General features: G+C 53.4%; 1 protein-coding gene across 1 annotated transcript in view; it reads left to right on the forward strand.

Moving 5' to 3' along the window:
- Nucleotides 1-24,872, forward strand: part of LOC144509973 (short-chain dehydrogenase/reductase 3-like) — a 33,849-nt gene that overhangs the window by 830 nt on the left and 8,147 nt on the right. Inside the window, exons 2-3 of the mRNA XM_078239039.1 lie at nt 15,304-15,447; nt 16,258-16,377. Of these exons, the coding sequence (XP_078095165.1) occupies nt 15,304-15,447; nt 16,258-16,377 (264 nt within the window). The remainder of the gene's footprint in view (nt 1-15,303; nt 15,448-16,257; nt 16,378-24,872) is intronic.

Raw genomic sequence — 24,872 nt, forward strand, 5'->3', positions numbered from 1 at the left:
TGCATGTTGCAAATGTGTAAGATTATATACATATAATGCTGTAATGTCTTATATAGAGAGATTATATATACATAAATTGTTGCAAATATGTAGATTATATACATAGAATGATGTGCTGTTTTATATAGAGATTATATATACATGTAGCAAATGTGTAGATGTTCTACACATGTAATATTGCACTGTTTTATATAGAGATTATAAACATATATAATTTGTCTGAAAGGGAGTAAATCTAACCCAGCAGAGCGATGGGGGTAAATCTAACCCAGCAGAGTGATGGGAGGGGAGGGGGTAAATCTAACCCAGTAGAGTGATGGGGGGTAAATCTAACCCAGCAGAGCGATGGGGGTAAATCTAACCCAGCAGAGTGATGGGGGGTAAATCTAACCCAGCAGAGTGATGGGGGGTAAATCTAACCCAGCAGAGCGATGGGGGGTAAATCTAACCCAGCAGAGCAATGGGGGTAAATCTAACCCAGCAGAGCGATGGGGTAAATCTAACCCAGCAGAGCGATGGGGGGTAAATCTAACCCAGCAGAGCGATGGGGGTAAATCTAGCCCAGCAGAGTGATGGGGGTAAATCTAACCCAGCAGAGCGATGGAGGGTAAATCTAACCCAGCAGAGCGATGGGGGTAAATCTAGCCCAGCAGAGTGATGGGGGTAAATCTAACCCAGCAGAGCAATGGGGGTAAATCTAACCCAGCAGAGCGATGGAGGGTAAATCTAACCCAGCAGAGTGATGGGGGTAAATCTAACCCAGCAGAGCGATGGGGGGTAAATCTAACCCAGCAGAGTAATGGGGGTAAATCTAACCCAGCAGAGCGATGGGGGGTAAATCTAACCCAGCAGAGTGATGGGGGTAAATCTAACCCAGCAGAGTGATGGGGGTAAATCTAACCCAGCAGAGCGATGGGGGGGGGGGGGTAAATCTAACCCAGCAGAGCAATGGGGTAAATCTAACCCAGCAGAGCGATGGGGGGGGTAAATCTAACCCAGCAGAGCGCTGGGGTAAATCTAACCCAGCAGAGCGATGGGGGTAAATCTAACCCAGCAGAGCGAAGAGGTAAATCTAACCCAGCAGAGCGCTGGGGTAAATCTAACCCAGCAGAGCGCTGGGGTAAATCTAACCCAGCAGAGTAATGGGGGGTAAATCTAACCCAGCAGAGCAATGGGGGGGGGTAAATCAAACCCAGCGGAGTGATGGGGGGTAAATCTAACCCAGCAGAACGATGGGGGGTAAATCTAACCCAGCAGAGTGATGGGGGTAAATCAAACCCAGCAGAGCGATTGAGGGCGGGGGTAAATCTAACCCAGCAGAGCGATTGAGGGGTGGTGTAAATTTAACCCAGCAGAGCGATGAGAGATTCAGACATTGCATTTTACATTCTGCTCACAGATGCAGTTTTGCTACAAGAATGTGTTTGCACTCAGAGTATTGCTTCTCTCTTTGGTATTTGAATATATTTCAAAAATTACATGCAATGACCCTGACAGTCAGGGGAGGGGGAGGGGGGGGGTGTCCAGAGAAATAGGCTCTGATAAAGCCCCCCTCCCCACGCCCTGCCTTACATTTAGTCTGTTCCCTGGTTATATAGTGTGTGTCAGAGAGGAATTGAAACTGGGGACAATGCAGATGTGTGTTGTGAGCTGTTGTCAGAGGAGTTTACAGTTGCTGCTGGGTGGGGGGTGGGGGGCGGGGGTGGGGGTTTTGCAGCTACTGCTTTCAGTGGCTGCTGTACACGTTTAAACAGTTGTAGGGGCTGTTTGCTAAAAAGCAGCCGTGCTCACAGTTCAAACATAAAAGACACATCTGGGCATATTTAATTGCAGGGAAAGTGTGGATTTCTCTGCGCCTTTGGGTGTTGTGTGTGTCTGTGTGTGTGTGTCTCTGTGTGTGTGTGTCTGTGTGTGTGTCTCTGTGTGTGTGTGTCTATGTGTGTGTGTCTGTGTGTGTGTCTCTGTGTGTGTCTGTGTGTGTGTCTCTGTGTGTGTGTGTCTGTGTGTGTGTCTCTGTGTGTGTGTCTGTGTGTGTGTCTCTGTGTGTGTGTGTCTGTGTGTGTGTCTCTGTGTGTGTGTCTGTGTGTGTGTCTCTGTGTGTGTGTGTGTGTGTCTGTGTGTGTGTGTCCCTGTGTGTGTGTCTCTGTGTGTGTGTGTGTGCATGCGTGTGTGTGTCTCTCTCAGCCCAAGCTTGTGTTAAACTTGGGCGCAATTCGCTCTCATATATCCACCCCCGGAGGACACAGCTAACTATTTAAATAATTTAGTGTCCCACTCAAATGCTTTTATTTCTCCAGAATTAATGACAGTAAATGGCTCAAGGGTGGGGAGTGGGGGGGTTGGTGGGATGTGGGGATGCCCCCCCCCCCCCCCCCCCCCCCCCAAAGGCTCTGAGCTGTGCTTGCTCCTGAGTTCAGTCGAGATCTCAGGGTGAGAGCTGCCTGGGTTGAAGGGAGAGGGGAGCAGACCAGACTGGGTTCTACTTTCTCTCTCTCAGCCGGACCAGCTCCATCAGAATAACCCTCCCCCAATAAATGCGAGGTGTTTGACAGGAACAGGAGGAGGCCACTCAGCCCCTCTAGTCTGTCCTAGCATTGAGTTTGGTCTGAATTCGAATCCCATTTAGCCTCCCTGATTGTGTAAACACCGAACCAGAATCTAACAATCCCTGTTCGAAATTTCCAAATACCCCCACTCTTTTTTATTAGAGTTTCAGATTTCCCTTCTACGTGGAAATCCTGGCATCTTCCTGACTGCCTTTGCCTTCGTACAAAGGCGTATCCACACCCCCCCCCCCCCTTCCCCCTCATCCACCCAGGAGGGAACGCAAACATTATGGAACAGTATCCTTATTGCTCCGTTTTCCTGTTTGATTTTCCTTCTGGGGATATTCTGGATTCAGAGGAAACAGATTACTTGTGTCTTTAAAGTCCTGAGCAAGCGGCAGATCCATTATCCCGATGATATAATATCCATGTAAGCAGTGATGTGGAAAGGAATCTGAGCAGTAAGCAAGCAGAGGTTGTAACATCAGCATTGTACACTGGGGAGAGAGAGCCAGGCGAAACGTGCTTTACTGCAAGTACCTGTTGTATAAATGTCTCTCTTGTAATCGGCTCATTAGAAAGCCACACTTTGCTAATCAGCCTGGGTGCTCTCTAGTGCTGAGAATGTTGAACTACATGTCTGCTCATGCTGTACCGGAGGGCTCCCTGCTCCAGCCATTCATTATCTGCCATGCTGGATCTGCAACCGAGCGTTACCCTGGTTAACTAGGATCCAACTATAGAATCCCTATGGGGCAGAAGGAGGCCATTCAGCCCATCGAGTCTGCACCGACCACAATCCCCACCCAGGCCCTATTCCCGTAACCCTCACATATTTACCCTGCTAACCCCCCTGACACTAAGGGTCAGTTTAGCATGGCCAATCAACGTTATCCGCACATCTTTGGACTGTGGGAGGAAACCGGAGAACCCAGAGGAAACCCACGCAGACACGGGGAGAATGTGCAAACTCCACCCAGACAGTGACCTGAGGCCGGAATTGAACCCAGGAGGACCCTGGCGTTGTGAGGCAGCAGTGCTAATCACTGTGCCGCCCCTAAGGGTGGGATTTTCCAGCCACGCTCGCCCCAAAACTGGAAAATCCCGCCCGAGGTCAACGGACCTTTCCATGGTCTGCCCCTCACCTGCTATGATTCCTGTGGCAGACGGAACAGGAAAATCTGCCCCCCAAGGGGGAAATTTAACATGGCCAATCCACCTAACCTGCATCTTTAGACTGTGGGAGAAAACTGGAGCACCCGGTGGAAACCCATGCAGACATGGGGAGAACGTGCAAACTCCACACAGACATCCAAGGCTGGAATCACACCTGGGTTCCTGGCAATGTGAGGCAGCAGTGCCACTGTGCCGCCCTGTCCAGTGACAATGCCACTTCACTACTGCATCCAACCCCCATGCCACCACCCCCCCCCCCTCCCCTTGGCCCCCAGTTGTTTGCTACCATTAGGGAGTTGAAGAGTGGTGCATCACCTGGCAGTTACAACCCCTCAACCCAGTAACCAAAAGACCAGCAGAACAACGTTACACAGCGGTCCCCATCTCCATCTGGGACAGGGGGAGGGGGTGGGTGTGAAAGATCCCATTGAAGATGGGAGCAAGGGGGTTCTTCCCAGCGTCCTGACCAATATTCATCCCTCAATCAAACATCACAGAAACAGATTCTCTGGTCATTATCACCTTGGTGGGAGCTTGCTGTGCCCAAATTGACTGTCACATTTCCTACACTGTAACAGTGACACTTCAAGAATACTTTATTGGCTATAAAGCATTTGGAAACATCTGATGATTGGAAAAAGTGGTTTGTAAATACAAGTCTGTCATCTATGATATCACCCAGAAAATATTGACTAGGCTTCAGTGTTGAAACCAAGAGTTGGAATGAGTTGAAAGGTTTGCCTCACGGACAGTGACCCGAATCCGGAATTGAACCCGGGACCCTGGCAGAAGAGACAGTGCAGAAGAGGCCATTTGGTTTGCACCAACTCTCTGACAGAGTATCTTCCCCACCCTATCCCCACACATTTCCCATGGCAAATCCAACCAACACCTTGGGACACCAAGGGGCAATTTAGCATGATCAGTCCACCCTAACCTGCACATCTTTGGAGTGGTGGGAGGAAACCAGAGCACCCGGAGGAAACACACGCAGACACGAGGGAGAATGTTAGACAGACAGTCACCCAAGGCCAGAATTGAACCCGGGCCCCTGGAGCTGTGAGGCAGCAGTGCTAACCAGCACCACTGTGTCACTGTGTCACCCTTAAATTAGGAAATCTGTTTTGTCCATTAGATAAAACACGGGATATAAGTTAGGCCTTACTTTTAGTCAAGCAGTGAAATACTCTTCTTAACCACATAGCTGGTGTGCTTCTCAATGTTGGTTTCACAGCAGCTGTAATTGTGAAGCTGGAACTCTCAACTTTACCAACCAGGCTCCTAAGTGCCAATCTGACACCCACTTGCCTGCACATTGTACCGATATGTCCCCAGGCGTAAGCCCCTGCGAACCAGCCTCACCCCGGCTGGACAATTGAGCCTTTCTGGGATAAATTGGGCAGAATGTTTATCCTCTCTGATGCCTTCCCATGTGGAATAGCTCCGCAACGCCCACTCCTCAGTCCGTAAAGATTGGACATTTGGGAATGAATGTACTCAGCACCTGCAGAACTTGAACTGCAGCACACAGAGGGGCAGCACGGTGGCACAGTGGTTAGCACTGCTGCCTCACAGCGCCAGGGACCTGGGTTCGATTCCCAGCTCGGGTCACTGTCTGTGCGGAGTCTGCACGTTTCCCCCCCCCCCCGTGTCTGCGTGGGTTTCCTCCGGGTGCTCCGGTTTCCTCCCACAGTCCGAAAGACGTGCAGGTTAGGTGGAGTGGCCATGCTAAATTGCCCCTTAGTGTCAGGGGGAAGAGCAGGGTAAATATTTGGGGTTACGGGAATAGGGCCTGGGTGGGATTGTGGTCGGTGCAGACTCGATGGGCCGAATGGAATCCTTCTGCGCTGTAAGGATTCTGCGGATCTCCCCCGCACTCGTTAACTTTCTGTCTCTCACCTTTTGTCTCGCTTTCTCTAACTCTAATTTGCTTTCTTACTCTTTATTGCCCCTTTCTCAGCCTTTTATTTGCTCCGTCTTTATCGTTCCCTCTGTGTGTGTGTGTGTGTTGCGTGTGTGGCTTTTTTTTTTGCTCGTTCTGCCTCCCTCGATTTTTTTGTCCCACGTTTAAGAAGCGTCCCCAGTTTCTCTGGGACGGCCTGGGGAGCACCTTGCAGTTTCGTCCCAGCCTTGAGTTCAACAGCAGGTCAACCGAGTGATGATGATGTCATTAATCTTGTTTACCACTTAGAAAGGAAACGCACGTCCAGCGGGCTGAGGGGGAGGAGCGGACACAGGGAAACAAGTGAATGAGGGGGCTGTGGGGATAAGCAGGCAGCAACCAGTGGCCGGCCCCACTCCATTCAGAGCTCTCCTGCAGACAGTCATTAGTCCCTTCCTTGCAGACGCAAGAGACTCAAGGCATTCTGTAAATAGACTTGACCTGAAGCAGGACAACTAGTCTTGCTGTATGTTGGGGAACATCGGACCCTCACAATGCTAGGTTATTGAGCCAGAACGCTCAGGGAAGGTAGAATGGTATTTTTAAGGCGTCACTGTACATCGCACAAGCATTCCTTCTAATTTTGTTATATTTAACAGAAGGGCTCTGTGGCTCTCGATTTAAATTAGTTTCAGAATTCCGGTCAATCTGATTGCTCTCAATGGAATACCCCGAGTCCGGCACGGTGGCACAGTGGTTAGCACTGCTGTCTCACAGCGCCAGGAACCCGGGTTCGATTCCGGCCTCGGGTCACTGTCTGTGTGGAGTTTGCACATTCTTCCCCCGTGTCTGCGTGGGTTTCCTCCGGGTGCCCCGGTTTCCTCCCACACTCCAAAGATGTGAGGTTTAGGTTGATTGGCCATGCTAAATTGACCCGAGTGTCAAGGGGATATTAGCTAGGGTGAATAGGTGGGGTTACGGGGATAGGGCCTGGGTTGGATTGTGGTCGGTGCAGGCTCGATGGGCCGAATGGCCTCCTTCTGCACTGTTAGGGATTCTATGATTCTAAACCGCCTCTTAGTGTCCAAAAATGTGTAGGTTAGGCGGATCGGCCATGGTAAATGCGCAGGGTGACGTGGATAGGGTTGAGGGGAGGGCCTAAGTAGGATACTCCTTCAGGGAGTTGATGCAGACTCGATGGGCCGAACAATCTCTTTCTGCACTGTAGGGGTTCTATGGTACTGCACTATGTCTGGTCCCTAGAATTAGAAATTTGGAGGCTATTTGACTGTGCTGGGCATCGCCACTGAACCAGGTCCTTTCATAGGCTGAATGTTTGCCCTGGGGCCGATACGGCTTCTGGAATGGGGTCGAGGGATAGTGATGAGGAGTTAGGAAGATTCCCTTTCTCACTCTCCAAACCCCGAAACCAGCTGTAAATGTCTCTCAGCTGTCGTGCTGACCGTGATATCAGCTGATTCCCAGCGACCATCTCGGGATCACTCGCTCTGTACAGATCAATCCACGTTGGACATTTGAAATTCCCCAAAACAGAGGGTGCGAGACAAAATAATCTGGTCCTTGCCTCCTTGTCTATTGCTTTCACAACGATAATTGTATTGCTTCTGTTTGAAAATGAAAAATATATCCTTCATCCGTAATTATCTACCCAACATTATTCTTTTGTGACCATGACCCCAAGTTCAGGCGTAAGTCCAGGTTAACAATTCTTCGGTATTTGAGCCAAATATTCACAACTAAATCCCTTTGTATACTCTCAATATGCGTCTACACACTCCCAACAGTCCAAAAGCAACAATGCTGCTTTTCCCAGTTACTGACGGTGTTATTTATTGTAGTGGTTTTTGGGGGATAGCGGGGGGGAGGAGTGGGGCAATGCGGGGTGGTTGCTGGGAGGGAGACACACAGAAGGGTGTAGTGCTAACACAGCTCTGTGTTGGAGATGACCTCTGATTGACCCTGGCTCATTGCTAACAGGCTTGGGCCATGGTGACTCCTATCTGAACCCTCCGTGCCTTCCCCTCACTCAGATAACCGGCACTTCTGACTCCTGCACTTGATTACAACTTTGAGGCTTCACCGCAAAAGCTTTATTGTGGCAGAGGGTTTTTTTTCTCTCTCTTTTATCTCCTTCACTCGTACTCGCTTCTCTCTCGTTTCCCTCTTGCTGTTGGTTATTCCCTCTCTTTCCCTCGCTCACGGTGGAATCTGCAAGGAGCTTGGGCAGGCACGGTGGCACAATGGTTTTAGCGCTGCTGCCTCACAGCGTCAGGGACCCGGGTTCGATCCCCGGCTTGGGTCACTGTCTGTGCGGAGTCTGCTCGTTCTCCCCGTGTCTGCGTGGGTTTCCTCCGGATGCTCCAGTTCCCTCCCACAGTCCAAAAGACGTGCTGGTTAGGTGCATTGGCCATGCTAAAATCTCTCTCCACAGCATCTGATGTATTGGGATCCTGTCAAGAAAAAAATAGCTCAATAATATACCACCATAGATGTAGAATTGCTGTACCCACAGAGCTCTGACAAAGGGTCGTCCTGACTCGAAACGTTGGCTCTATTCTCTCTCCACCGACGCTGTCAGACCTGCTGAAATTTTCCAGCATTTTCTGGTTTTGTTTCAGATTCCAGAATCCGCAGTAATTTGCTTTTATCAAAGCTCCCATGCTTGATTTTCCTTCCCAACTCACGGGCACAGTGGTCAGCACTGCTGCCTCACAGCGCCAGGGGCCGTGGGTTCGATTCTGGCCTCGGGTCACTGTCTGTGTGGAGTTTGCACATTCTCCCCATGTCTGCATGGGTTTCCTCCTACAGTCCGAAGATGTGGGAGTTAGGTTGATTGGCCATGCTAAATTGACCCTTAGTGTCCCAAGATATAAAGGTTAGGGGGATTAGCAGGGTGAATACGTGGGGTTACAGGGATAGGGCCTGGGTAAGATGCTCTGTCAGAGAGTCGGTGCAGACACATATGGGCCGAATGGCCTCCTTCTGCCCTGCAGGGATTCTAGGTTAGCTCGGGTGATAGTGGGGTCACTGTAATTAATTGCTCCCGGTATCTGACTATAGCAGGGGGAAATCTATTTGCGTGGTACCAGAGATACGAGGCTACAGTTACATGGAGAATAACTCCTTCTTCTTCTCTCTCTTTGTTCCTTTTGGGGCAAAGGAGGTTCGGGGGAAAATGATGAGGGGTTTTTGACGGGGTCGAGGGGGAGAAACCATTTCCAAAGGGCAGAATGGTCAGGAACCAGAGGACGAGACTGAAGATGATTGGCAAAGAAAAAAAGCAGGGGTGAAAATGGGGGGGGGGGGGGGGGGGGCGGGGGGGGGGGGGGATTTTTTACTCATCTCACCTGGAATGTACTAGAAAAAAGTGAAAGCGGATACTCTTTGCAATAGGGGATTGGGAAAATATTTGGAAAGGGGGGAATTCTGGGTCATGGGGAGGGGATCGTGGCTGATTGGATTGCTCTTCCTATGAGCTAGCACGGATCTGATGGGCTGAATGGCTCCCTTCTGTGCTGTGTGGCTCCTGATCGCTGCCGGACTGTACAGTGCCGAGGAAGATGCTCCCTGGGGTTTGAACAGTTTGTCAGTGCTCACCGGGCTGGCGTGGGAACAGTCGCACGGTCGAGGTTCCGAGGGGCGGGCGGTGCCTGGGAAAACCGAACCTCTGCAATGATTGGGAGCGAGGTGGGGAGGGGGGTTTGCCATCGGAGCGGAGGGCCCGCTCCTTCCCCGGTGCGTGCCGGAATTCTCTCTGCTCTGAAAGTGGTCCCCTGTTTGGCAACTTGCCAGCATCCCCTGAACCTGACACACTTTCAATTCAGAACTCAGTGACCATAAAATTACTGAGGGCAGCACACTCACTGAAGTGGAAAATCCTGCGGGGACGGTCTGGTCTGCCTGTCTGCCGGCCTGCTGCCTGACTGCTTCTCCGAGCCTCCTGCTCCCACCGCCCCAGCTTTATTTTCCCTTTTACCTCTGGATGACCCCGGCAGATGACTGCCAAAAAGGCAGGTGAAAAAGTTGAATCAGCAGAGGCAAAGAAAACTGTCAACAGATTGCGCCCCAGCTGCTTCTCTGTCCCCATGGTAACTCGCGACGGCTCTTCAACTGCACGGGGAGGTAAAGACGATTTTCCATCGGGGGTGGGGGGGGGGAGACGGTTAGGTTGGCTCAGGTGACAAGAATGAGATTCCAGGTCTCAGAATTCCACATGTACCAAAGCGAGGCAGCAATATTGTCCCCGGCAGTCAATATTCGAGTTAAACTGTACAATGGGTGGCACGGTGGGCCAGCACCGCTGCCTCACAGCGCCAGGGACCCCGGGTTCGATTCCCGGCCTCGGGTCACTGTCTGTGCGGAGTCGGCACGTTCTCCCCGTGTCTGCGTGGGTTTCCTCCAGGCGCTCCGGTTTCCTCCCACAGTCCGAAAGATGTGTGGGTTAGGTGGATTGGCCGTGCTAAAATTGCCCCTTGGCGTCAGGGAGACTAGCTAGGGTAAATAGAATCATAGAATCCCTACAGTGCAGAAGGAGGCCATTGGGCCCATCGAGTCTGCACCGACCACAATCCCACCCAGGCCCTATCCCCGTGACCCCACGTACTTACCCTGCTAACCCCCTGACACTAAGAGGCTATTTAGCATAGCCGATCAACCTAACCTGAACATCTTTGGACTGTGGGTGGAAACCGGAGCACCCGGAGGAAATCTCGATGGGCTGAATGGCCGCCTTCTGCACTGTAGGGATTCTATGATTCTATGAATTTGTTTGGCTTTCAACAAGGCTTTTATCAGACAACCTGTACCTTCCTAACAGCACTGTGGGTGTACCTACACCTCAGGGATTGCAGAGGTTCAAGAAGGCAGCTCACCACCCCCTTCTCCAGGGCAAGTAGGAATGCTGGACAATAAATGCTGGCCGAGTCAGCAGCACCCACGTCCTGTAAATCAATAACTTTTTTTTAAAAATTAGCGTAACAAAACGTGCCTCGTGCTAGCGGGGATTTGTTTAGATGCGTTATAAGGGGACGCTGAATAAATACAGAGGCTGAGCTGAATGAGACACGGTAGCACAGTGGTTAGCACTGCTGCCTCACAGCGCCAGGGACCCGGGTTCAATTCCCAGCTTGGGCCACTGTCTGTGCGGAGTCTGCACGTTCTCCCCGTGTCTGCGTGGGTTTCCTCCGGGTGCTCCCATTTCCTCCCACAGTCCGAAAGACATGCTGGTTAGGTGCTAAATACTCCCTCAGTGTAACCCGAACAGGCGCCGGAGTGTGGCGACTGGGGGATTTTCACAGTAACTTCACCGCAGTGTCAATGTAAGCCGACTTGTGACACTGATAAATAACCTTTAGAACAGAAAGGGGGCTTAAAAAGGGCTCCCTTAAACTGCGCATGGTAGGAGGATCTCGGTTATTTATGTCGAGAAAGGGGTTGGGCAGTGAAGGGGTTAACGTGAGTTCTACAATCCAACGAGGAGGATGTTGTGCGACTTTTCAGTTATCTTTGTGCTAACTGCACTGCATCACCTCGGCAAGGTTTGTGCGAGGGTGGCACAGCCATTGCATAACCTGACCTACTGCCCCTCGTATGAACCTTCTGAATCTTCAACTCGCAAGGTGTTGAGCAGCTCTTCCTTCCTCCCCCCCCCCCCCCTCCCTCCCACCTCCCGCATGTTCCGCTGCTGTTACAAATGACAGCTCCTTTCAGTCTGTTAGGATTGCTTCCTTCCTTAATCCTGAACAAAACCTGCTGAATATCCAAGAGTCTTTATCACCTTTGATGATTTAAAGGGGCTTTATCCTGTTTGGACGTCCCACGCAGCTCACTCGATCAGTCTCGCAGGGCTGAGGTGACTCAGTCGTCAAGTTATTGTCGCTGCGATTATTGGCTTGAAAGCCAATGTGACTGGCAACGTGTAAAACCGAGACACAATTCCCATCAATAACTCCACACAAAGGGGCCACCGCGTTAAACTGGGTGGCATTTAGCTGCAGGGGGATTGGGCGGGGGGGTGGTGGGGGGAGGAGAGTCGCCCACCCAATTTAATATCAGCGCCCCCTGAAGGGAAGTACACAGCAGGCAGAATAGTTACAGCGCGGGAGGCCATTCAGCCCATCGTTGCTCCACCAGCTCTCCGAGTGAGCAACTCACCTCGTGCCATTCCCCTGCCCCCTAACACTGCGCATTCTTCCTTTTCAGAGAACTAGACGTGCCAAGGTGTGTAGGTTAGGGGGATTAGTGGTGTAAATACCGGGGTAGGGTCTGGGTAAGATGCTGTATTGGAGAGAGTCGGTGCAGACTCGATGGACCGAATGGCCTGCGTCTGCACTGTAGGGATTCGCTGAAATTCTATGAAATATCCGCCGAATTCTCTTTGAATGCTTCAATTGAACCTTTCTCCATTTCGCTCTCAGGCAGAACATTCCAGAAACTAACCACACGCTGCGTGCAAAAGGTTTTCCTGCATCACTCTGTTTTTTGCTGCTTTTGCCAGTTATGTTAAATCTGTGTCAGGGAGCCAGCCAACCTCCCATCGTTACTCCCAACATCCCATCGTTACTCCCAACCTCCCATCGTTACTCCCAACCTCCCATCGTTACTCTCAGCTTCCCATCGTTACTCCCAACCTCCCATCGTTACTCCCAACCTCCCATCGTTACTCCCTGCCTCCCATCGTTACTCCCTCCCATCGTTACTCCCTGCCTCCCATCGTTACTCCCTCCCATCGTTACTCCCTGCCTCCCATCGTTACTCCCTCCCATCGTTACTCCCTGCCTCCCATCGTTACTCCCAGCCTCCCATCGTTACTCTCTGCCTCCCATCGTTACTCCCTCCCACCGTTACTCCCAGCCTCCCATCGTTACTCCCAGCCTCCTATCGTTACTCCCTCCCATCGTTACTCCCTCCCATCATTACTCCCTTCCATCGTTACTCCCAACCTCCCATTGTTACTCTCAGCCTCCCATCGTTACTCCCAACCTCCCATCGTTACTCCCAACCTCCCATCGTTACTCCCAGCCTCCCATCGTTACTCTCAACTTCCCATCGTTACTCCCTGCCTCCCATCGTTACTCTCTGGGCTCTCAGAGAATCACGATGTGACACTCCGTTTGTAAAGCCCAATGAACTTCTTAACGCAACGAGAAGCAGCGGATCTTGTATTGTTTGAGGAGGCCCTGATTTATTTTAAGAACTGTCAACCATCACATTTGCTACAAATGGGATCTTCCTGTGCGCGGTTTAGCTACCATGTTTGCCAACGTAATGAACCTGTACTTCAAACGGGAGAGTTTTGGATGTGCAAGCTGATTGGCTCTGATCCTATGGTGCAAAAGGGGGAATGAACCTCAAAAGGCAATCTGGAATTCACCAGGCCACTGGCCGGAATTTTCCGTCTGCCCTCTTTTCCCTCCCCACTCACTCCCGTCCCCTCCCCCCACTCACTCCCGTCCCCTCCCCCCACTCACTCCCGTCCCCTCCCCCCACTCACTCCCGTCCCCTCCCCCCACTCACTCCCGTCCCCTCCCCCCACTCACTCCCGTCCCCTCCCCCCACTCACTCCCGTCCCCTCCCCCCACTCACTCCCGTCCCCTCCCCCCACTCACTCCCGTCCCCTCCCCCCACTCACTCCTCCCTCACTCACTCCCCTCCCCCCACTCACTCCCACCCCTCCCCCATCACTCCCCCCACTCACTCCCCTCACCACCACTCACTCCCCTCTCCCCCACTCACTCCCCTCCCCCATTACTCACTCCCCTCCCCCCCACTCACTCCCCTCACCACCACTCACTCCCCTCCCCCCATTACTCACTCCCCTCCCCCCACTCACTCTCCTCTCCCCCACTCACTCCCCTCTCCCCCACTCACTCCCCTCCCCCCACTCACTCCCACCCCTCCCCCATCACTCCCCCCACTCACTCCCCTCACCACCACTCACTCCCCTCCCCCATTACTCACTCCCCTCCCCCCCACTCACTCCCCTCCCCCCCACTCACTCCCCTCCCCCCACTCACTCTCCTCTCCCCCACTCACTCCCCTCTCCCCCACTCACTCCCCTCCCCCCACTCACTCCCCTCTCCCCCACTCACTCCCCTCCCCCCACTCACTCCCCTCTCCCCCACTCACTCCCCTCCCCCCACTCACTCCCACCCCTCCCCCATCACTCCCCCCACTCACTCCCCTCACCACCACTCACTCCCCTCCCCCCATTACTCACTCCCCTCCCCCCCACTCACTCCCCTCCCCCCACTCACTTCCTCTCCCCCACTCCACTCCCCTCTCCCCCACTCACTCCTCCCTCACTCACTCCCCTCCCCCCACTCACTCCCACCCCTCCCCCATCACTCCCCCCACTCACTCCCCTCCCCCCACTCACTCCCCTCCCCCCATTACTCACTCCCCTCCCCCCCACTCACTCCCCTCCCCCCACTCACTCTCCTCTCCCCCACTCACTCCCCTCTCCCCCACTCACTCCCCTCCCCCCACTCACTCCCCTCTCCCCCACTCACTACCCTCTCCCCCACTCACTCCCCTCCCCCCATTACTCACTCCCCTCCCCCCACTCACTCCCCTCTCCCCCACTCACTCCCCTCCCCCATTACTCACTCCCCTTCCCCCTCACTCCCCTCCCCCATTACTCAATCCCCTCCTCCCCACTCACTCCCTCCCCTCCCCTCCACTCACTCCCCTCCCCCCACTCACTCCCCACCCCCCCTCACTCACTCCCCTCCCCCCACTCACTCCCCTCCCCCCACTCACTCCCCCCATCACTCCCCTCCCCCCACTCACTCCCCCCTCCCCCCATCACTCCCCCCACTCACTCCCCTCCCCCCACTCACTCCCCCCTCCCCCATCACTCCCCCCACTCACGCCCCTCTCCCCCACTCACTCCCCTCCCCCCATTACTCACTCCCCTCCCCCCCACTCACTCCCCACCCCCCCACTCACTCCCTTCTCCCCCACTCACTCCCCTCCCCCCCACTCACTCCCCACCCACCCCCACTCACTCCCCACCCACCCCCACTCACTCCCCTCCCCCCCACTCACTCCCCTACCCCCAACTCACTCCCCTCCCCCCCACGCACTCCCCTCCCCTCCCCCCCACTCACTCCCTTCTCCCCCACTCACTCCCCTCCCCCCCACTCACTCCCCACCCACCCCCACTCACTCCCCACCCACCCCCACTCACTCCCCTCCCCCCCACTCACTCCCCTACCCCCAACTCACTCCCCTCCCCCCCACTCACTCCCCTCCCCTCCCCCCCACTCACTCCCCTCCCCCCCACTCACTCCCCTCCCCCCATTACTCACTCCCCTCCCCCCACTCACTCCCCTCCCCTCCCCCCCACTCACTCCCCACCCCCCCACTCACTCCCCTCTCCCCCACTCACTCCCCTCCCCCCACCACTCTCTCCCCTCCCCCGTCGCTCACTCCCCTCCCCCACCACTCACTCCCCCCCCCTCCCCCACTCACTCTGCCCCCGGCCCCCCCCCCCCCCCACCATTCACTCCCCTCCCCCTTCGCTCACTCCCCTCCCCCATCACTCATTCGCCTCCATCTCCACTCACTCCCTTCCCCCACCCAGGAACCACCCCGGGATGTCCTGAGGGCTCTTTGTGAATGTGGGAGAGAGGGAAATGGTGGAAATGCTAACGGGCCTTGGTTATCCTCTTGCAGATCATTATCTGGGGTCGGACGGAGAAGTGCCTGAAGGAGGCGTGTGAGGAGATTCGGGGCCTGGGCGTGGAGTGCCACTACTTTGTCTGCGATGTCGGAAACAAAGAGGAGGTTTACCAACAAGCCAAGGCTGTACGGGAGAAGGTGGGTTGCTACCAGCGACGCTTCTGTAGTCTGCTTGGCTGAAAGTAAACCTGGGCCTTGCACAATTCCGATGGAAACGTTAAGGCAAAGCCGAGTCTGTTCTGAGGAATGCTTAAAGATTCTGTGGTGTGGAGATGCCGGCGTTGGACTGGGGGTGGGGCACAGTAAGAAGTCTCACAACACCACAGGTTAAAGTCCAACAGGTTTATTTGGAATCGCAAGCTTTCTGAGGGCCGCTCCACTCACCTGATGAAGGAGCAGTGCTCCAGAAGTTCGTGATTCCAAATAAACCTGTTGGACTTTAACCTGGTGTTGTGAGACTCCTTGTTGTGAGACTTCGTACTGTAAAAATTCTGTGGCACTTTAAGACCTCAATCTGCCGTTAAACGCTGAGAAAGCAGTTAACTTTGGGAATAGTTTCCCCATGGGGCATGAGGAACTTGTATTTCTACAAGATCAACTTGGGCAATCTTTTGCTGAAACGTATCTTCATTACCTGAGGAGAGCAGACAGGATGTCCCTCTGGTTTGATTCTGATCATTGGATGTTAGTGCCGGGAAGACTTGATCATTCATCCCGGTGCCCGTGGGATCTTGCTGTATCCAAAATGGCCACCATGCTTTCCCTCTCACAGCCCTCTCACAGAAGCTGGTATTGAGATGTGGTGAGGTGGGTGGAGGGAGGGAAGGAGAGGATGACCTCTGAGGTTTGTTAACCTTTGTCTTGAGGGCAAGCTCAAACTCTTGGGTTTTAGGCAGGAAGGGGGAGGGGAATGGAATGTTTGTGACCGATCGCTTTGTTTGCCTGCAGGTGGGTGATGTCACCATCTTGGTCAACAACGCTGCAGTGGTTCACGGCAGGACTTTAATAGACAGCGATGATGATGCTCTCCTGAAGTCTCAGCACATCAACATGCTCGGCCAGTTCTGGGTCAGTACGTGTGAGGCCTTTCGGCATCTCCCACAATTACGTTTAAGTTAAATTTATTTATCAGTGTCGCAAGTAGGCTTACATTAACACTGCAATGAAGTTACTGTGAAAATCCCCTAGTCGCCACACTCCGGCGCCTGTTCGGGCACACTGAGGGGGAATTCAGCATGGCCAATGCACCCTAACCAGCACGTCTTTCGGACTGTGGGAGGAAACCGGAGCACCCGGAGGAAACCCACGCAGACACGGGGAGAACGTGCAGACTCCACACAGACAGTGACCCAAGCCGGGAATCGAACCCAGGTCCTGGCGCTGTGAGGCAGCAGTGCTAACCACTGTGCCGCCGTGCCCCCCGTAATTCCAGGGACCGTAAATTTAAGGCCCCATCTTGGACTCCCTGCTCCTCCCCCGTTACACCGCTGTTTTAGCATGAAACCTTCTGGTTAATAAGGCTGTACAATGGCGTGCTTCAGTGCAGGATTTCCCAAACCTTTCAGGCTGGGAAATGCCTCGTGACCTCCCACGGGGAACACCAAGCACTTTCATAATGCTGACACCCCCATTTTTTGCTGCGAAGGAGGTGTGAACACAATCCAATGGAAACATTATTTTCTAGCCATGTCCATGTATCTATTAGGAATTGGGAAGAGGTACATCGTCACACAGACACTGCCGGCTACATGGACCCCTCACATGGGTCCGCCCACATTCCCTTAACATTAACCGCTGGAAGCAGGACCCACTTTGGGAATTGGGTAACTTGGTAATAAATAAAATGTTCCCTTTTTAAAAAAATACATCAGTCTTTTGCAATTTTTAATGGGAGGCACAATGCTGGAAAACGATTCTCACATTGGACACACGCACCTCTCACCCCCCCCTCACACACTCTCCCCCACCCTCACACACCCTCTCTCTCCCTCACACACTCTCCCCCCCCCCCTCACACACTGTCCCCCACCTCACACACCCTCTCTCTCCCTCACACACTGTCCCGCCCCCCTCACACACATTCCCCCCGCCTCACACACCCTCCCCCCCTCACACACTCTCCCCCCCCCACACACTCTCCCCCTCCCTCACACACTCTCTCTCTCCCTCACACACTCTCCCCCTCCCTCACACACTCTCTCTCTCCCTCACACACTCTCCCCCTCCCTCACACACTCTCTCTCTCCCTCACACACTCTCCCCCTCCCTCACACACTCTCCCCCACCCTCACACACCCTCCCCCCCTCACACACCTTCCCCCCACCCTCACACACTCCCCCCCACCCTCACACACCCTCCCCCCTCCCTCACACACTCTCCCCCCCTCACACACTCTCCCCCCCCTCACACACCCTCCCCCCCTCCCTCACACACTCTCCCCCCTCACACACCCTCCCCCCTCCATCACACACTCTCCCCCCCCCTCACACACACCCCCCTCCCTCACACACTCTCCCCGCCCTCACACACCCTCCCCCCCCACACACCCTCCCCCCGCCTCACACATCCCCCCCCCTCACACACCCTCCCCCCCCTCACACCCCCCCTCACATACTCTCCCCCTCCCTCACACACTCTCTCTCCCTCACACACTCTCCCCCCCTCACACACCCTCCCCCCTCACACACTCTCCCCCGCCTCACACACACTCCCCTCCCTCACACACTCTCCCCCCCTCACACACCCTCCCCCCCTCACACACCCTCCCCCCGCCTCACACACCCTCCCCTCCCTCACACACTCTCCCTCACCCACTCCCCCCCCACCTCACACACTCTCCCCCCCCTCACACACCCTCCCTCCCCCCACACACTCTCCCCCCCTCACACACTGTCCCGCCCCCCTCACACACCCTCCCCCTCCCTCACACACTCTCCCCCCTCCTCACACACTGTCCCGCCCCCCTCACACACCCTCCCCCTCCCTCACACACCCTCCCCCTCCCTCACACACTCTCCCCCCTCCTCACACACCCTCCCCCCTCACACACCCTCCCCCACCCTCACACACTCTCTCTCTCCCTCACACACCCTCCCCCTCCCTCACACACTCTCCCCCCCTCACACACCCTCCCCCTCCCTCACACACCCTCCCCCTCCCTCACACACCATCCCCCCCCACACACACTCTCCCCCCCTCTCACACCCTCCCCCTCCCTCACACGCCCTCCCCCCCTCACACACCCTCCCCCTCCCTCACACACCCTCCCCCTCCCTCACACACCCTCACCCTCCCTCACACACCCTCCCCCTCCCTCACACACCATCCCCCCCACACACACCATCCCCCCCTCACACACCCTCCCCCTCCCTCACACACCCTCCCCCTCCCTCACACACCCTCTCCCTCCCTCACACACCCTCCCCCTCCTTCACACACCCTCCCCCTCCCTCACACACCCTCCCCCTCCCTCACACACCATCCCCCCCCACACACACTCTCCCCTCCCTCACACACCCTCCCCCTCCCTCACACACCCTCCCCCTCCCTCACACACCCTCCCCCTCCCTCACACGCCCTCCCCCTCCCTCACACACTCTCCCCCTCCCTCACACATTCTCCCCCTCTCTCACATATCTCTCCCTCACACACTCTCTCTTTCCCTCACACACACTCTCTCTCACACACTCTCTCTCTCTCCCTCATACACGCTCTCCCTCTCCCACACACACACACTCATGTCTCTCTCTCTCTCTCACATTCACACACACACCTCTCACTCACCCCTTGCAGCCAGGACATTTCAGAGGGCAGTTAAGAGACAAGTTGCTGGAGTCACGTGTCGGCCAGACCCAGGTAAGGACGGCAAATCTCCTTCACTAAAGGACACTAGTGAACCAGATGGGTTTTTCCGACAATCGACATCGTTAGACTTTTAATTCCAGAGTTGTTATTATATTCAAAAGTCAACCTCTGCCGTGGTGGGATTCGAACCCGGGTCCCCAGAGCATTACCCTGGGTCTCTGGATTATTAATCCAGCAACAATATCCTATTGTGGGTTAAAACATTTAACCAAATAATATAAATCAAAACAACCTGAGGGATGAATTAAAGGGACACTGACTTAAACAAATCACAAATTAAACTTAAAACATCAAACCAAAATATGATTTAAGAATGTTGATAATGCCCCCAGTCCCTGCGGTGCCCATTGGGCATGGAAGGCCTCGATGGTGCCCGTGGACACCGCATGCTCCCACTCTGAGGACACCAGGCCATGAATGCAACCGCGGTAGAGGGGCAGACAGTCGGGTCGGACGTCCCCCTCAGTCGCCCACTGTCTGGATCTGTTAATGGCAATTGTGGCTAGGCCCAGGAGTGGTTCACAAGGAGGTCTTCCTCCCTCCCCACTCCACCCCGCTCCACACCGGCCGTTATTCCAGACATTGGCTCACAGGGCTTCGGCGAAGGCGAGGAAGGTTGTTTGTTTTTCTTCGGTTACACCCCCTTTTTGTTTTATCCCCAAAACTAAAAAGGACATGGCTGGTATGAGTGGGAGGCCAGTATACTGCATTCGGTGTGGGATGTGGGAGTTCCTGGAGACAACTTGCCTCCCGGAAGTCCATATCTGTGCCAGATGTGTGGAACTGCATCTCCTGAAGGATCGTGTAAGGGAGCTGGAGCTGAGGCTCGATGAACTCAGTTTAGTTAGGGAAAATGAGCGAGTAATAGATAAAAGTTATAGTCAGGTAGTGACACCAGGGTCTCGGAAGGAAGACACGTGGGTCACAGTTAGGAGGGGTAATAGTCAGAAGGGTGATGTGCCAGAAAGTACCCCAGTGGCAGTCTCCCATAAAAGAAAGGAATGGGCAACAGATGGGAGAAGGGAAGGGAGTGAGCAGTCTGTGGAGGGATCCCCTGTGGTTGTCCCCCTCCAAAATAGGTATCTTGTTTTGGATTCTGTGGAGGGGGATGACCCTCCAGGGGTAAGCCACGAGGACCAGGTCGCCTCCACGGAGACAGGCTCAGGGGTCCGGAAGGGAAAGAAGGGGTTTAGGAGAGCGATAGTTGTGGGGGACGCAATGGTTAGAGGCACGGACAGGCGCTTCTGTGGGACTGAACGAGAATCCAGGATGGTAGTCTGCCTCCCTGGTGCCGGGGTACTGGATGTCTCCGAGAGGGTAGGAAGCATATTTAAAAAGGAAGGTAGTCAAACGGATGTGATTGTACACATTGGGGGAAATGATGTAGGTAGGAAGAGCAGGGGGGTCATATGAGAGAAATTCAGGGAGTTGGGTGCTAGGCTAAAAAGTAAGACCTCCAGGGTAGCAATATCTGGACTGCTCCCTGTGCCTAGTGCAAGTGAGGCTCGGAACAGGGAGATTCTACAGTTGAACGCGTGGCTAAAGGACTGGTGCAAGAGGGAGGGTTTTAAATTCATAGATAACTGGGAAATCTTCAAGTCAGGATGGCAACTGTACAGAAAGGATGGGTTACACCTTAACTGGAAGGGAGCAAATATCCTGGCTGGGAGTTTTGCTAGAGTGTTTCGGCAGGATTTAAACTAGTGTGGCAGGGGGGTGGGGAACAAAACAGGAGGTCAGTAAATACTGAGGCTGGGGTCGAGCTGGGGGCCAGGGCAAGGCTAGCTAAGAAGAGGAGCACTCTGGAGGAGGATGACCTGAGTGGGCCTGGAGGTCTGGAGTGCATCTGCTTCAATGCGAGGAGTGTAACGGGTAAAACAGACGAACTTAGGGCCTTAATGCTTGTGCGGAATTTGGATGTGGTTGCGGTGACGGAAACTTGGTTAAAAGAAGGACAGGACTGGCAGCTGAATATTCCGGGGTATAAGTGTTTTAGGCGAGACAGAGGAGGGGCTAAAAAAGGTGGGGGAGTAGCGATATTAGTTAAGGAGCATATTACCGCGGTGCAGAGGGTAGACAACTTAGAGGGGTCATGTACTGAGTCGCTGTGGGTGGAACTCAGAAACAGGAAGGGTGCAGTCACTATGCTGGGGGTGTACTACAGACCACCCAACAGCCCACGGGAAGTGGAGGAAAGGATATGTCAGGAGATTCTGGATAGGTGCAGAAAACATAGGGTTGTTGTAGTGGGGGACTTTAATTTCCCTGGCACAGACTGGAAAGTGCTTAGAGCTGGGGGACCGGACGGGGAGGAATTTGTAAAATGCGTACTGGAAGGTTCTTTGGAACAGTATGTAGATAGCCCGACTAGAGAGGGGGCTATACTGGACCTAGTTCTGGGAAATGAGCCGGTCAGGTCGTCAAAGTTTCGGTAGGGGAACATGTGGCAAATAGTGACCACAACTCTGTTAACTTTAGGATAGTAATGGACAAGGATGAGTGCTGTCCTACGGGCAGGGTGCTAAATTGGGGGAAGGCTGACTATAGCCGGATTAGGCAAGAATTGGTGGATGTTGATTGGGAGAGGATGTTCGAGGGTAAGTCCGCGTCTGGCATGTGGGAGTCTTTTAAGGAACTATTGATAAGGCTGCAGGATAGGCATGTGCCTGTAAAAAGGAAAGATAGGAAAGGTAGGATTCGAGAGCCGTGGATAACCAGGGAAATTGAGGATCTGATTAAAATGAAAAGGGAGGCGTACGTTAAGTCCAGGCAACTGAAAACAGATGGAGCTCTGGAGGAATACAGAGAGAGTAGGAAAGATCTCAAACGGGGAGTTAGAGGGGCAAAAAGAGGTCACGAGATGTTCTTGGCAGGCAGGATTAAGGACAATCCTAAGGCATTCTATTCATACGTTAGGAACAAAAGAGTTGTCAGGAAGAAAATCGGACCTCTCAGGGACAAAGGAGGGGAATTATGCTTAGAACCCAAGGGAATAGGGGAGATCCTAAATGAATAATTTGCATCGGTATTCACGAAGGAGAGGGGCGTGTTAACCGGGAGTGTCTCGGAGGGAGGTGTTGACCCGTTAGAGAAAATCTCCATTACAAGAGAGGAAGTGTTAGGTTTTTTAGGGAACATTAAAACTGACAAAGCCCCAGGGCCTGATGGCATCTATCCTCGACTGCTCAGGGAGACGAGAGGTGAAATTGCTGGGCCTCTGACGGAAATCTTTGTCGCTTCTTTGGACATGGATGAGGTCCCTGAGGATTGGAGGATAGCGAATGTGGTCCCGTTGTTTAAGAAGGGTAGCAGGGATAATCCAGGAAATTATAGGTCGGTGAGCTTGACGTCCGTGGTAGGGAAGTTGTTGGAGAGGATTCTTAGAGACAGGATGTATGTGCATTTAGAACGGAACAATCTCATTAGTGACAGACAGCATGGTTTTGTAAGAGGGAGGTCGTGCCTTACAAATTTGGTGGAGTTTTTTGAGGAAGTGACAAAAACGGTTGATGAAGGAAGGGCCGTGGATGTCGTCTATATGGATTTCAGTAAGGCATTTGACAAAGTCCCACATGGCAGGTTGGTTAAGAAGGTTAAGGCTCATGGGATACAAGGAGAAGTGGCTAGATGGGTGGAGAACTGGCTTGGCCATAGGAGACAGAGGGTAGTGGTCGAAGGGTCTTTTTCCAGCTGGAGGTCTGTGACCAGTGGTGTTCCGCAGGGCTCTGTACTGGGACCTCTGCTATTTGTGATATATATAAATGATTTGGAAGAAGGTGTAACTGGTGTAATCAGCAAGTTTGCGGATGACACGAAGATGGCTGGAATTGCGGATAGCGAAGAGCATTGTCGGGCAATACAGCAGGATATAGATAGGCTGGAAAATTGGGCGGAGAGGTGGCAGATGGAATTTAATCCGGATAAATGCGAAGTGATGCATTTTGGAAGAAATAATGTAGGGAGGAGTTATACAATAAATGGCAGAGTCATCAGGAGTATAGAAACACAGAGGGACCTAGGTGTGCAAGTCCACAAATCCTTGAAGGTGGCAACACAGGTGGAGAAGGTGGTGAAGAAGGCATATGGTATGCTTGCCTTTATAGGACGGGGTATAGAGTATAAAAGCTGGAGTCTGATGATGCAGCTGTATAGAACGCTGGTTAGGCCACATTTGGAGTACTGCGTCCAGGTCTGGTCGCCGCACTACCAGAAGGACGTGGAGGCATTGGAGAGAGTGCAGAGAAGGTTTACCAGGATGTTGCCTGGTATGGAGGGTCTTAGCTATGAGGAGAGATTGGGTAGACTGGGGTTGTTCTCCTTGGAAAGACGGAGAATGAGGGGAGATCTAATAGAGGTATACAAGATTATGAAGGGTATAGATAGGGTGAACAGTGGGAAGCTTTTTCCCAGGTCGGAGGTGACGATCACGAGGGGTCACGGGCTCAAGCTGAGAGGGGCGAAGTATAACTCAGACATCAGAGGGACGTTTTTTACACAGAGGGTGGTGGGGGCCTGGAATGCGCTGCCAAGTAGGGTGGTGGAGGCAGGCACGCTGACATCGTTTAAGACTTACCTGGATAGTCACATGAGCAGCCTGGGAATGGAGGGATACAAACGATTGGTCTAGTTGGACCAAGGAGCGGCACAGGCTTGGAGGGCCGAAGGGCCTGTTTCCTGTGCTGTACTGTTCTTTGTTCTTTTATTGAGTTCAAATTTCACCATCTGCCGTGGTGGGATTCGAACCCAGATCCTCAGAACATTACCCTGGGGTTCTGGATCACTAGTTTCATAGAATTTCATAGAATCCTTACAGTGCAGAAGGAGGCCATTCTGCCCATCTAGTCTGCACCGACCACAATCCCACCCAAGCCCTATTTCTGTAAACCCACATATTTTACCCTGCTATTGCCCTGACACTAAGGGTCAATTTATCATGGCCATTCAACCTAACCCGCACAACTTTGGACTGTGGGAGGAAACTGGAACACCCAGAGGAAACCCACACAGACACGGGGAGAGCGTGCAGACTCCGCACAGACAGTGACCCAAAGAATTGAACTCGGGTCCCTGGCGCTGTGAGGCAGCAGTGCTAACCACTGAGCCACCGTGCTGCTGTGCTATAGTAAGTCAGTTTTTTTTCCTTTTGGAACAGACTGTGGGTTGTAGGAGGCAAGGTGGATTGAAAGTCCAGCAAAGTACCATGATACCAATTGATATCCAATTACTGATCTGCTGTCAGAGTAATTCTCCAATCCCCGAGTATTATGAAGACAACATTACCTCCAAATAGACAGCAACAAGGACAGTGAACCAGAAATACTGACCCACCAGCCAAGCCCACATCCCACGAGTGAATAATCAAATCAGCCTGCGCTAATAACCCCCCGGCGACAAGTTTATCTTTGCTGCCTATTCTTTGAAATGACCAGAAGTGCTCGCAATACTCCAGGTGTGGCCACCAAAGCTAGATTAGACTTGAGGAGCCTTTCACCAAAGCTCTTGCGATGAATACCGACGTGCCATTGGCCCAGTAATTCCGCGTTGTGCGGAGATGCTCACCTTTTGTGTTCTTTGTGCGCGGTCATTACCACTGAACATCATTCCCTCCGGCACGATTTTACCCACCATTCACGCCACGCTCCCGCTGCGGCGAGGTCGGAGAATGTGGCGGCCAGTCAAATCTCCATTCACTGCAGCG

Source organism: Mustelus asterias, chromosome 22, assembly GCF_964213995.1.
Source record: "Mustelus asterias chromosome 22, sMusAst1.hap1.1, whole genome shotgun sequence".
NCBI classification, from domain to species: domain Eukaryota; kingdom Metazoa; phylum Chordata; class Chondrichthyes; order Carcharhiniformes; family Triakidae; genus Mustelus; species Mustelus asterias.